Raw genomic sequence first — 14255 nt, 5'->3', positions numbered from 1 at the left:
GTTGTGCTTCAGTGCCCAGCTTGGGGGAGCAGAGGAAGCTGGTCACAACTGAGGGACTTCTCTCTTGCCCTGCCATTTGGGTTTTGCTGGGAGTTGGGTGACTCCAGTTTCCCAGGGAGGAGAGTGGGCCCTGAGGGAATGGACAGAGTGGGTCGAGGTCCTTGGTGATCCGAGGGCAGAGGGAAGAGCTGGGAGGGGAGAGTGGGATCCCTGGGAGCTTGCCTCAGCCAATGTGAACAGAAGGTCTGAGGGGAAGCCTTGGGGACAGGGCTGTTCCGGGAGGTGTGTGAGCAGCAGCTTTTCTGTCCGGGAGACTGTCAGGGCGAGTCCTGCCTGGAGAGGGACTGGGAGAGATGCCCTTGGCAATCCCATCTGACCCAGACTCTGCCATGCTCAGCTGTGGGCTCATCCTGGCACACATATGGTGGTGCTGGTCCAGGCTTGATGGCCACTCTTTACAAGGGTCTCTGTGCCTGGGTGCCAAGGGAGCGGTGTGCATCTGGGGCCACAGGGAAGCAGGGTGGCCCGACTTGTGGTTGCATGTTCTGTGTAGCTGTGGCACAGGCGCGTGGCCAGGCCCCTGGGCTGGGTGTGGGCTGGCTGTTGGCTGAGAACAGGGTGCTCCCACCCCACCGTGGCCTTTGCAAGCTGGTGGGGACATCAGTTCTTTCATGGACTTCTGTCCTGGTAGCAACACCGCTATATCCCTCATCTGCCTATGATGCAGAACATCCAGGCCTCATCCTGAAGCCTCAGGGTTGAGAAATCTTCTGGGTGTCATTCGGTCACAGCCAAGGTGGGAAGGTCATGCCTTAGGATTTGACTGTATTACTGACCTTTTGGACAGAGGTGAAACTCCTTTCAAGGAATGAAAGGTGGCAGAGGATAGATGGGAGGGTGGAAAGATGGAAGGGCTGAAAGAGGGAGACTTTCTCTGAGTATCCATGAAGCTGAGTTGGACCCTTCACACCCTAAGCCAGTTTGGCCCTCACTTCAGTCTTGGGCAGTACCATCTCTGTATTTGTTCATGAGAGACAGCAGCTTGAGATTAATTGCCTAAACCTATAAAGCTCATACAGAAGGAATCTGTATGAGGTCAGCTCTCTACTGCCTGCTATGGATTCTCCACGCATTTCATAGAGCACGTGGCTGTGGTTACACAGTTCAGCTGGGTCTGCGGATAGCTGGCCCCTTCTCATCCCTCCCTGCTCCATCCTGACCTTCCACCCAGGCCTGGGTCCCCACAGACATTGGAGGTCTCCAGCCTGGAGAACTGACGCGACTTCTCCTCAACTGTGGTTTCTTCTCCTTCCCGACCTGCAGGAAGACGTATTGTCACCGGCGACTGAACTTTCTGGAATCCAAGTTCAGCCTTCATGAGATGTTAAATGAAATGTCTGAGTTCAAAGAGTTGAAGAGTAACCCCCACCGAGACTTCTATAATGTGAGAAAGGTGCGTTAGCGGGCCAGCGTTCAGAGCTCCCGTCCCGGGCCTCGTTCCAGCCCGAGCCAGTCGGGGGCTGGTCCCCATCGTGGCCCTCCTATGAACAAAAGGAGAACTGGCCAGTTTTCTGTGTGTGCGGGCACGCCTCAGATGGTACCTGTTATGACTTTGTTGTACATCTGTTAGAATGTACCATCCTCCTTGAAAAATAGAGCAGGGCCTATAAGTTGGTTATAAGAGTTGAGACATAGAGGTGGCCTCAAATTTATCATGGATTGAAAACCAGTTATCAATGTTAAGACCTCTTTGGACTTGGGAGTGTGTGGTTTTGCTTCCTTCTGGCCTGGGTGTGTTTAAGGAAGAGTATCCGACGAGCTCCTCTCTCTGCCCTCCCCTAGAGTAGATGAGCAGCCTACACCTGGGCTCAGGGGCTGCAGTCGGGACAAGCCTGTAGGTTAAATGGTCACCGCCTCCTGCTTTTCCATTTTATTCCATGTAACTAATATATATTAAGCATGGGATCAGGGCCAAGTGAGGGGCATTTGATGCTGTGTAAGGGTCACTTTCTGTCCACAAGCAGTTCCCAGCTGGTTACTATTAGTTTGATAGGGATGTGATAGAGGTGTCTTTCAGGAAAAGGTCGGAACTGAGCTGAGTTAGAGTGAGTTATGCTCAGCTCCTGAGCTCTAAGGCTCACATAAGAGTCTTGGGGATTTCCAGGCAGAGGTGAAAGGGCGTGTGTTGGACACCCCCGGCGTGGCATGTTTACCTGTTTCTTCTTTGTGATCCTCAGGCGCTCAGACAGATGGGTGCCTCAGTCAGTAGGCCAGCTCCTCTCTATCCTGCCTACATGAACCCTACACCCTAGATGGGTGTCCAGGGAAACTCCTCGCCCAGCTCTGGGCAGCCCTGCCCTCGGCACATGCACGTGCTCAGGGCCGGCCGGCCTCCTGCAGCAGTGTCCTTGCTGGCTGCCCCAGCGCCGACACTGTTTGCTTCTGAAGTGGCGCCCCTGTGGGTGCTGATGGGCTGGCCAGCTGCTCTCTGGCCACTCTGTGGGCGAAGTCCTGGGGGCAGGGTGGGGGCTGCGGTTACATACCAGAGCCGAACCTCGAGCTCTCGGTCAGTCTGGGGGTTCGTGTACCTTCTGAATGGAGATGCTTTGAGTGCTGTGCTGGGCTGCACTCTGGCTCCACAGCTGTCCATAAACACAGGCCAGGGTCTGCTCCAGGCCAGGCTGTGCCTGCCCCTCCCTGTCCCCTGGGTGCTGACTGCTCTTGCCCTGGAATTCTCTGCAAGGGGAGGAGAGCTGATTCTGAAGTCCAGGGTGGGCTGGGAGGTGGCCTCCACACTTCCAAGTGGCCGTCAGTGTCGCGGTGGCCCTGCTCTGAGGCAGGAGCTGTGTGGGGCCATGGGTCAGTGTGGGAGTGTGGGTGGGATTGTGAAATTACCTGCAGCATCACAGCAGATCATGGGTCCCGGCCCCGTGAGGCCCAACCAGCAGGTGTGTGTAACTGAGATGATTGTTTTCAGCTCAGAGCTGAGAACAAGGGGCTGAGTGTGTTTGTTGCTTGGGAATAGGGTAGGGTTAGGCCTTACCCACTTTGGTTTAAGTTTCATATCAGGGAGAGCAAACAGGTTTCATCTTCTGTGCCAAACTTGACCAGTGGGGAGAGGCTACCTGAGGCTATTCCCAAAGCTTGGTGAAGGGTGCCGTAGTTGATTATTGATGTCTGCCATGGATGTGGCAGAGCCCAGTTCGATTCCTGGGTCAGGAAGATCCCCTGAAGAAGGGGTAGGCGTCCCACTCCAGGATTCTTGAGCTTCTCTGGAGGCTCAGCTGGTAAAGATGCGGATGCCTGTAGTGCAGTGGACCTGGGTTTGATCACTGGGTTGGGAAGATCCCTTGGAGAAGGGAACAGCTACCCACTCCAGTATTCTGGCCTGGAGAATTCCATGACAGAGGAGCCTAGCGGGCTACAGTCCATGGGGTCGCAAAGAGTCAGACACAACTGAGCGACTTTCACTATGGATGTGGAAATAGTGTTGGCCTAGAGGCCAGGTACTGGCCAGCCCATTTGGAAACCACTGTTTGTTTAGGTGAAAGCAAGGAATGCTTTTGGATCTTCCAGTGAATTGAAAGTGCTGACCTCCGATTACAGGCTGTCTTACTTGTTCCTAAAATAATCACCCTGGTAATTCTGAAGTTCGGATCTAGTGCATCCTGGATTGTGCAGCTGTTTTCCTTCCTTACCTTGTGACTCATGGGGGTAAGCAGGCTGCACCCCCTGTGGTGTGTCACTGGGATGCCAGAGGACAGCAAGAAAGCCCAGAATGTGCTAAGTCATGCTGAGGTGGTAGAGCCCAGCTGTGTCCGGACGACTGAGCTGAGGCCGGCTGACCTTCGCTTATGCCTCCCCCATGAGCCTGGCCTGTCCCTGAGGGGCCTGAGCTTTGGGTGATGTTTTAACTTTTGGTGCTACCTTTCTCTGAGGCCCAGTGGTGTGTCTTTCTGGTAGGAGTGGCGGGATTAAAGGCAGGAAGGCCTTGAGGAGTGAGTGATGTGGCTGGTGACAGGGGCTGGCTGGTGGAAAGCTCACAGAGGTTCAGTGGATTGGATGTCGGGTTTGACATGACTCGGAGATGCCTGGCCAGCTGTGGACAGCATTCCTTGGCCTGAAGTCAGCCGCCTCCTCACCCCAGCCCTGGCAGGCTGCCCAGCTGGCTGCAGCAGGGACTGCAGAGTGTGGGCTAGTGGGTGGCAGTACCCTGGCCTGTGAGGTCACTGCCACCTTCCCTGGGACCTCCCGCAGGCCCCTGGGCTTTATGGAAGAGGGTCAGGATGCCCACCGTGACTTCAGGCCATCCCTCAGCTTAGCCAGGGCTCTGTTTCTTTAGGGCTGGTGGCTGAGGGGAATGCTCTGGGGGTTCTAGGAGAGGTCAGTGGCAAGTGTGGGATTTTGCGGGGCATTACATGAGCCCTCGGGGTTCTATGAGGAGGAGGTGGATATCACTGAAACGGTCGGAACCTCCCACACCTGTTTGCTGGTCCGTTCATCCATCCATTGATTTCACATCATCCCAGGCTCTGGGGTAGGCCCTGGAGACTTAGATGCACAGCCCCTGTCCTTGAGGACTGAGCTTCCAGTCTAGTGATGAAGTAGACAGAAACTTTTTAGAGAGGACTGGAGGATACATACAGTGACGGGAGTGTCTGTGCCAGGGTTCCAGGCTGGACAAGGGGAAAACTCGTTCATTGTGTTTGGGGGATCAGGATAGGCTTCTGTGTAGAGGAGGTCGTAGACTTCCAGGTGGATGAGATTGGTCGGGAGGAAGGAAAACATCCAGGCTGAGGAAGAGCATGGCTCCTCGGATACCTGTAAGTGGGGTGTCCTGGCTGGAGCAGAGAGCAGGGCAAGGTGAGACTTAAGACTGAAAGTAAGCCTTGAATCCCAGGCTAAGGAACTGGGGCGTTATCTTGAAATGTTGGGCAGCACTGATGTGTTAACACGGACAATGGCCAGATCTGAACTGTACTTAGAAAAGGTCTCCTGATGCTGTAAGAAGGGGGATTGGGCAGCAAGGCTAGAGGGGGGAAGACCAGTTCTAGAAGAGATATGGGGTGGGGCGGCCCAGCACCAGAGGAGGTGCTGAGGCTCTGCACTTAGCACCGAGGCCTGGGGGTCCTGGTTCTTGATGCTGAGGGAGGTGGCTTGGCTCACGTGCTGGGGCACTGTGTCGCAGGTGGACACTCACATCCATGCAGCTGCCTGCATGAACCAGAAGCACCTGCTGCGCTTCATCAAGCACACGTACCAGACAGAGCCCGACAGGACAGTGGCCGAGAAGCGGGGCCGGAAGATTACCCTGCGGCAGGTGTTCGACAGCCTGCACATGGACCCGTACGACCTCACTGTGGACTCGCTGGATGTCCATGCGGTGAGTGGGCTCGGCCCCAGGGCCTCACGCAGTCCTGGTGGAGGACTCAGCCTGCTGGAAAGCAGCCACGATTGGTCTTGGAGAGGGGCTGGCTGTGTAGGCATCTCTTTCTCTTCCAGCCATGGGAACTGTGAGAGGCAGTTTGTCCTCAGAGAGTAAGGGCTGGAAGCAGCCTTGGGACAGAGGAGAAGAGGGTGTGACTTGAAGGCAGCGACATTCCCCTTCTAACTCCCACTTCCGCTACATAAGAGTTAAGTGCCTTTGAGTAATTCACTTGAGCTTTTATTTCCTTGCTTGTAACATGGTGACTACCACATGCCTTAATGACATTGCAGTGTAATTAAAATACTAAATGGAGGTGCAGCTGCTATAGAAAACAGTATGGCCACTTCTCAGGAAGTTAAATATAGAATTACTGTATAGTCCAGCAATCCCGATCCTAGGTATATACCCCAAAGAATTGTAAGCAGGGACTAAAACTGATACTTGCACATCAGTGCTTATTACAGCATTACTCACAGTGGCCAAAGAGTGTCCATCACCACTTGAATGGATGAACAAAATATGTACACACACACACAGGAATATTATTCAGTCCTAAAAAGGGATAAAGTGCTGATAACCTGCCACATCCACGATGAACCCTGAAAACATTATAAATCAAAGAAGTCAGACACAAAAGGACAAGTACTGTGTGATTCCACATGTATGAGCCATCTAGAACAGGCAAGCTCATGAGACAGGAAGGAGAATGGTGGTTCCCGTGGGCTGGGAGAGGGGGTCATGGGGAGTCACTGTTTTGTGAGGACGTAGTTTCAGTTTTATATGATGAAAAGAGTTCTGGGGACAGATGGTCATGATTGCTGCACAGCAGTGTGAATGTACACTTAAAAATGGTTAAGACGGCACATTTTGTGTTGTATACATTTCAACAGAGTGAAAAAAATCTTAAACCAAACACTGAATGATGGAGAAAGGGCCTTATGCAGTCTAAGCAGTAATAGGACACACGTTATTACTGGTGGCTCAGTATTCTCTGCTTGCTCAGCTAGCCCTGCTCCTAGAAGCACGAGGACCTTGACCCTGCTCTACGGAGGGTCTCAGGGAAGGATGCCAGGGCTGACGTGTGGTCCCGGCCCTGGGACTTTCCAAGTTTCCATGTACGAACTGACATAGAAGGTGCCTTTCAGTGCGGTTCGCGGAGGCCACATTGTAACGGCTGGAGGAGGCGTGTGTCTGATGGCTGCAGGACAGCGTGTGAGCTGGCTGGCGTCTCTTTCTCCAGGGCCGGCAGACGTTCCACCGCTTTGACAAGTTCAACTCCAAGTACAACCCTGTGGGGGCCAGCGAGCTGCGAGACCTGTATCTGAAAACAGAAAACTACCTGGGAGGAGAGTACTTCGCTCGGATGGTCAAGGTGAGCGAGCCCTGGGCGTCTGCAAGGCCTGCTCGGATTCCCGACGGCGTCTGCGTTCAGGGAGTGGGGGCCTGCAGGCTCTCCTGTCCTCTTCCCCGTCCTGAATCCCTGTCCATCCAGCTCAGGCGAGGTGCAGGTGCCCAGTGCCCAGTGCTGTGGCCCTGGCCTCCGGCTTCCAGGTGGGCAGGAAGTGCTGTGTATGGACTGTGCTGATTGCAGGCAAGAGAAAGGGGAGGATGTCCATCCCAGGCCAGCCCTCCACATCCAGGCTTGCTGCTCTGCGTGTTTGCAGCCTGAACTGGGTACAGGTTCGCTCTGTTTGGTGACACTTCTGCTGCTGGGCCTCTAGTCGTATGTGTGACTGTGCAAGCCCAGGGCTTTCTTCCCCACGAAGGAGGAGTGAGTGCTAACAAGAGGTGTAGATCAGGCCTTCCGAGCCGGGGAGCTGGTGGCTGGGGGAGCTGCAGGGTCTGCTGCTGGGGTCAACCCAGGTTCATCCTTGGGCTGATCTGAGCTCTTTGGTGCCAGGAGGTGGCCCGGGAGCTGGAGGAGAGCAAGTACCAGTACTCAGAGCCACGGCTATCCATCTACGGCCGCAGTCCCGAGGAGTGGCCCGGCCTGGCCCGCTGGTTCATCCAGAACAAGGTCTACTCGCCCCACATGCGCTGGGTCATCCAGGTGCCCCGGATCTAGTAAGTGTGGCAGCTGCTGCCTCCCCGTGTCCTCTGGGTCATCAGCCTGACCCGCAGGACCTGCTGAGCCTGTTCCAGTGCCAGCCGACACCTGGTCCCTGGGACTCCCGACAGAGAGGGGCGGTCTGCACAGATACCTTGCGATGCTTCAACACTGTTCTTTGAAGAACATATCATTGCAAAGGCCTGGTGGAACAAGCTCAATTGCTCAGTCATGTCTGACTCTTTGCGACCCATTGACTGTAGCCCACCAGGCTCTTCTGCCCATGGAATTTTCCAGGCAAGAATACTGGAGTGGGTTGCCATGCACTTCTCCAGGGGATCTTCCTGACCCACAGGTCAAACCCGTGTCCCTTGTATCTCATGCATTGGCAGGCTGATTCTTTACCACTGCACCACCTGGGAAGCCCTGGTGGGAACGACTGCCCATCTTCTTGTCACTGTGATTTGAGGATGGACTACCTTTTTGGGTGAGGCTGGGAGTCTGCATAATCTGATGGGCAGATTGCTGGCCCACTGCCTGGATATGGCTCAGACTACCCCTGTCCTCTCCAGTCTGGGCAATATAGGGCCCCTGGAATGGCTGGGACTTGTGGTTTAGGGGAACTGAGCTGAGTGGCAGATAGCTGGATCAGCTTGAATCCCAGCGCCCCCCCTCCCAGTGAGGCCTCTAGCTGAAGAAAGCTCACTGATGGGCATGGGTAGGTGCTGAGTGTGCCAACCAATGCTTGGTATTGCAGAACTTGGCGAGGAGGGGAAGGATCTGTGTTGGAGCCCCACCTCTGACCCTGCCCTGGGTGCTTAACTGGGGACTTGCACTGCCTGAGGAAGGGACCAGGGCTGGTCTCTGACAGCTCGAGGGGGCTATTGGGACCACCTTTATTGGCAAGTCTCGCTTTCCCCCAGTGACATATTTAGGTTAAAGAAGCTGCTGCCAAGCTTTGGGAAGATGCTGGAGAATATCTTCCTGCCCCTTTTCGAGGCCACCATCAACCCTCAAGATCACCGAGAGCTTCACCTCTTCCTCAAATATGTAAGCATGTGTGGCGGTCGGGTGATGTGCCCAGTGGGGAAGGGAGGAGAAGGCTCCCAGCAAGTTGGGTCAGCTTACCTTCTAAGATCACTGGTGTGCCCCAGGCATGAAGTGTCCAACCCTAAGAAGCTGAATTCCTAGAATAACAAGCTTCTTGCAGAGAAGGGACGTTCCCTTCTCCTCTGGGGTGGCCCTGCAGGCATGGGTGGGGTGCTGGGAAGGCAGCCACAGGGCAGAAAGACGGAAGAGTTGGTTCCTGGCCAGGCGGGGCTGAAACGACCAGGCCTGCCCCAGCTGCAGGCATTTCAGACTCCTGCTTTCCCCTGAACACGAGTGGTCCTCATACCTTGCTTGGTTAAGCCCCACAAAATATATTTTTCTGGTTAGTTGTGGGAGAGGGGAGAAGGGTAGGAAGGGCATCAGCGGGGCAGGGGCTTGTCCCGCCCTCTGGGTCCCCAGAACAAAGGTGGCTGCAGACGGTGAGAGGCAAGTTCAGTGCCTGGAGGAGGTTATGGTGTGGATGGTTTCTGACAGGGAGGGAGGCAGGGAAGATCCCAGAGGGCTCAGGGTAAAGAGGTCGGGGTGGAGGGATGGCTGAGTGTATCTGTAGGGGGAAGGATTGGGGGGTGCTGGAAAGTTTGAACAGGTGGAGGGCCAGCATTGAATTTATATCTTAGACCATCAACATGCAGGCTATTGAGTGAGGAAAGCCCTGGAACAGAAGGTAGCTGGAGGTGGGGGCAGGGGGCCAAGGTGAGAGTTGGGGGCCTGCTCCAGCAGTAGAGACGTGAAGGGGGCTTGAAGTAGTAGTAACAGCTCACACCGATGGCTTCCCTGGCCCGGTGACCCACGCCATGAGGCGATCTCACCTCACCCTCATGACTGCCCCATTTTACATCATTTGCTAGGTAGCAGCCAGCGTGATTATGCGTTGCTGTGTGTTCAGACACTGTGGATTATCTCACTTAATCCTTACAGCAGTCCTGTGAAGCTACTAGCTCCAATTTACACACCAGGAAACTGAAACCGCAGAGCTAAAAGGGGCAGGACTGGAATTCATACCCAGGGTCCTGACCCAAGAGTCATCGATCCCATAGGATCCTGCCTCCCATTAAGGAAAGTGAGGGGTATACAGGTGGTGGGCACAGCTGGAGAACAGATGGGGCTTGGGCATGGCCTGCAGGTGAGTGGGGGAGGAGTTGGAGGGGCCCTCGGTGCCTGGTTTTGCAGGGGAGCAGGTGCTGTGCCTTTAGGAGGACACTGCTAGCTGTGTGGGGAGTGGGGAGGCTGGGGAGGAGGAGGAGTTGGGATTTGGGCAGATTCTGTGCTTGAGGCCCTTGGGATGTCCAGTTTAGGGCCCTGCGTGGGGGACACAGAGCTCACGAGAGGGGCTGACATTGCCCCCGTGCTGGACCCTGAGAGTTCAGGAGCAGCATGGAGCTGCGAGTGCAGACAGCAGAACTCGAGGCCCCTCTGGCCCCCAGACGTGTCCAGGCCATGCTGAGGGCTACAGTGGGGACCGTCATTTCCTTTGACATGTGACTCTACAGGGAAGAGTCTGGCAAGACCTTGGCGGTCCTTTGCTCCCCTGGGCCTCTACTGCCCTGTTGGGAACAGGCAGACCTGGCTGGGGCTGGGCTGGGAGCCCCCCAGATTGGGCCAGTCCTTCACGGGCCCCTTCCCAAAGCACTGCTGTGGCCGAGTGATGGGAGCAAAGCGGCCCTGTATGCCGGCTGGGAGCCGAGTCCTCGCAGGTACGTCTTCCCTCAGGGCCCGATCTCTGGGAGGAGGCGACAGCAAGAGGCTGGTGACTCTGGTGGGCCTGTGGAGTGTAGGGTGGGCCCAGTGTCGGTGTGAGTATGCTGGGGGGAGGGCATCTTCTGAGCTGCTCCGACACTGCTCAGAGGGCAGGCTCCGGGAGCCAGGGCTCAGCCTTCCAAGAAGCCCTCTTGGATGGTGCCCACCTTGGCCTGCTTGTGAGGCATCCCCGCGGGCTTCTCATGGCCACCCCCGGGCATCCTCCACCTGCAGCCCCAGAGTGCAGACCCCGAGCCCTTTAGGCTCAGCTGGTGGTCTCACATGGGCAAGTGCCTTCACCAGCCTTGCTCTGCCCTCAGCCAAGCCTGCCCTCACAGGGCCACTTTAGCGCTGAGTTAGCCGACGTGTGTGGTCAGTGCTTCGGGCAGGGCCTGACGCCCCACAGGTGTGTGGAAACGCCTGTCCCCTTTGCCTCACAGCCGTTGTCACTGCTGCTGATGGCACAGCGGAGGCTGGGAGGTGAGTCCAGCTGCCTCACCGTGCGCCTGGCCTGGCCTGGGCTCCCCTTCACTGTTGCTGCCGGTGCTCTCTAGACTGGCTTCCGGGTGCCTCTGGAAACCCTGGAGGGACAGCCTGGGGTGCTGTGCCCACTCCCCATCCCTGGGAGAAATGTGGCTCAGGCAGGCCCCGGGGTCCCCAGCTGCAAGGCCTGGGCGCCGAGGCCTTTACCACTTTGCTCTGGCAGCCCGTCTGCCGCAGCTTGACGCAGGATCCCTCCTCCTGCCCAGGTGACAGGATTTGACAGCGTGGATGATGAGTCCAAGCACAGCGACCACATGTTTTCGGACAAGAGCCCCAGCCCGGACGTCTGGACCAGCGAGCAGAACCCGCCCTACAGCTACTACCTGTACTACATGTACGCCAACATCATGGTGCTGAACAACCTCCGCAGGTGGGTGAGCCGGCCCTGCGCACCCTTGCCTTGGGGTGCACCCCAGCCCACTGCACTGGACCCGTACCCGCAGGGCCGCACACACACGCAGACACCATCACACATACAACGCAGCCAGCCCCATGCCTGGACACACGTGTCCATACACACACCACACCTTTGTGTGTGTGTCCATCCCTGGTAGGTTACAGATACATGACATTCCAACACATGTTCACTCACCTCCACACCAATGGTGTTCATATGTGTGTCCGTCCATTCAACATATCATAGCACCTGCCAAGTGAAGGCCCTGCCCTGGGCCCAGGACACGAAATAGGGGACAAAGCAGACTGTATTCGTGCCCTCACAGAGCTTCCATCCAGTGGTCTTGTGTGCCCAGGCTCCCCCAGAGCACACACCCAGGCGGGGTCCAGGCGGCAGGACGCTGAGCGGTCCTTCCCACCCCTGCTGGGTCGCAAGGCTGAGGCCTCAGCCAGCGCTAGTTCCTGGGTGTGGGGCTTTTGAGTGGGACCACGACTTAAGGCGACGGCCAGGGGTGGAGTCCTGGGCTGAGCTTTCTGAGGCAGGGGCTCTAGTTCAGCTCTGTTGCTGCCCTGCTCAGGGGCTTCTGACATCTGGCTCCACTCTCTGGGATTGCCCCTTCTTACAACAGAGTCTGGACTCGATGGTTTCTCAGGGCCTTTCCTGTCTGAATCTGGGCTGCCAGGCTCTGGGGGAGAGGAGGAGAGGATGGATGGAGGACCGGGCCGTCTCTGTTCCCTGGAGATGGCATCTCTTGGTTCTGAGGAGCTCTGGGCCTGGGTCTCAGATTTGGGGAGAGGTTGTTTCCAGGGTGCTGCGCGTCAGCTGTGCTGACCCTGCCATGGGTGACTGTCTTCTCTCGAGTGGCCCCTGGCGAGCGGCGTGGGCCCATGGGTGCTGGGGCAGGTGGGCCAAGGGTCCTTTCTCACCAGGAGCCTCATGCCTGCAGGGAACGGGGCCTGAGCACGTTCCTGTTCCGGCCTCACTGTGGGGAGGCCGGCTCCATCACCCACCTGGTTTCTGCTTTCCTGACTGCCGACAACATTTCCCACGGGCTGCTCCTCAAGAAGGTAACCGGGCCCCTGACAGATGCCTGCCCTGCAGTGACAGTCCCGCCCTGGGGCTCCTCTGGAGAGGAGGGGGATTGCCTGGACTCTGGCCACACCCTGGGAGGCTCTGGCCAGTGATGCAGAAACGCTGGTTCTTTTTCTAGGCTTTGCTATCTGTAGTCTCTTGGTTTTATATTTAATTATGAAATAATATGATCAAATCAATCACAATTTAGGTTTTCGAAAAAGTGGAGAAATAGAAAGAAAAAAATCCTTACTGCTATCACTTAAAAAAAAGCATCATTAGCTTGTTATTATTTCCAATTCTCATCTTTTTTTTTTCCAGGGCATATTTTTAATAAGCTTATTATCATAACACACAGTTCCTTCTTCGTCCCTTAACTTTGTTTCACAAGCATTTTTCTGTGCTGTGACATGACATCTGGCTGCTCATCCTAACGGCTGCGGAAGGACAGCCCTTCTCCAGCTGCTGCACAGAATCCATCCGACTTTTTGCTTGTGTAACTAATGCTACCGTGAACTCTCTGCATTCAGTCTTCTCCATATTTTGACTCACTTCCATAGGAAGGATATTTGCTCAAACTCTTCTCCTTCCCTGTTCCGAGGGGGAGTCTAGCCATGTCTCATGTTTCTGTGTGGGGTGGGTGCTACATCAGAGAACCACTCTAGCCCGGTCATGTCTGCCCCTTTCCACCTCCAAGGAGTTGCAGTGTTTACAGTCACAACCTCAATGTTTGTGGTCAAGCAAAACAACAAAAGTGGGGCATCTCCAAGGGCTGACTTGTTGGGGTCAGTGCCTGGGAGAGGGGAGGATGTAGGTTGGTGTCAGCCCGGGGCCTGGCAGGTGCCCTTCCTGCCCTGAGCTGTGCTTCCGGCCTGGAGCCGAGACAGAGCGCTTCCAACAGCGGGCAGGAGAGCAGTCCCAGGGAGGCATGGGCCCCGATGCAGGAGAGAGGTGAACACAGAGGGTGGGGTCCAGAGTCCTGGCAGGGAGCTCAGGGGTCTTCCACAGGCACTGCCCAGAGCCCCGGCTTCCCTTGGTGAATGCTCCCCCCCTTTGGCTCTTGTCCCCTGAGTTTGGTGGTTCTTTTGCAGAGTCCGGTGTTGCAGTATCTCTACTACCTGGCTCAGATCCCCATTGCCATGTCTCCTCTTAGCAACAACAGTCTGTTCCTCGAATATTCGAAAAACCCTCTGAGGGAATTCCTGCACAAGGGGCTTCATGTTTCTCTCTCCACTGACGATCCCATGCAGTTTCACTACACGAAGGTGAGGACTCTAGGGGAAGGTGTCGTCCTCCCACGGTAGGGACCTGAGCACACGGTGCCTGCCGGGTGGCACTGGGGGCTAGTGAAGACAAGAGGAAGCTCCTGGTGAGGAAAAGCTGTTCCTCCCAGAAGCCCTTTTTTGGGGTTCCTGAAACCATGAGGATTTCTTTTCTTTGCCTTTCATTTTCCCTTCCTTTGATATTCCCTAGCTCTGTAATATTGGCAGAGTTACTTGTATTAAAAATGTTAGCTGTCAGTTTTGTTACCACTATGATTACTAGGAAGTTGTGGATCTCTGGGACCGCGAGGAGGAAGGGAAAGGTGGCGTCATGCATGGGGACCAGTCACCAGTGTACCAGCACAAAGGTGGGGGTGATGATGAGACCAGCCACAGATTAGTGAAAACAGAAGTGCCTAGGTCTTCTAGGACAGGCTCCAAGCTTCTGGTCTCATGTGTGCGTGCTGTCACTACTGTGTCTGACTCTTTTGCAATCCCATGGACTATGCAGTCTGCTAGGTTCCTCTGTCCATGGCATTTCCCAAGCAAGAATACTGGAGTGGGTTGCCATTTCCTTCTCCAGGGAATCCTCCTGACTCAGGGATCACACTGCATCTCCTGCACTGGCAGGCAAGTTCTTCTTTACCACTGAGCCACCAG

At 55.6% G+C, this 14255-nt stretch overlaps 1 protein-coding gene across 1 annotated transcript in view; it reads left to right on the top strand.

The window, feature by feature from the left end:
* The window catches only part of AMPD3 (adenosine monophosphate deaminase 3), a 34911-nt gene that overhangs the window by 18103 nt on the left and 2553 nt on the right, over positions 1 to 14255 (top strand). Inside the window, exons 5-12 of the mRNA XM_068988539.1 lie at positions 1324 to 1453; positions 5189 to 5383; positions 6669 to 6800; positions 7329 to 7492; positions 8399 to 8525; positions 11072 to 11235; positions 12209 to 12329; positions 13425 to 13598. Coding sequence (XP_068844640.1) covers positions 1324 to 1453; positions 5189 to 5383; positions 6669 to 6800; positions 7329 to 7492; positions 8399 to 8525; positions 11072 to 11235; positions 12209 to 12329; positions 13425 to 13598 — 1207 coding nt within the window. The remainder of the gene's footprint in view (positions 1 to 1323; positions 1454 to 5188; positions 5384 to 6668; positions 6801 to 7328; positions 7493 to 8398; positions 8526 to 11071; positions 11236 to 12208; positions 12330 to 13424; positions 13599 to 14255) is intronic.

The sequence above is a fragment of the Capricornis sumatraensis genome, chromosome 16 (assembly GCF_032405125.1).
Source record: "Capricornis sumatraensis isolate serow.1 chromosome 16, serow.2, whole genome shotgun sequence".
NCBI lineage: Eukaryota > Metazoa > Chordata > Mammalia > Artiodactyla > Bovidae > Capricornis > Capricornis sumatraensis.
The sequence above is the reverse complement of the archived record's forward strand: the minus strand, read 5'-3'. Positions and strand labels throughout refer to the sequence as shown.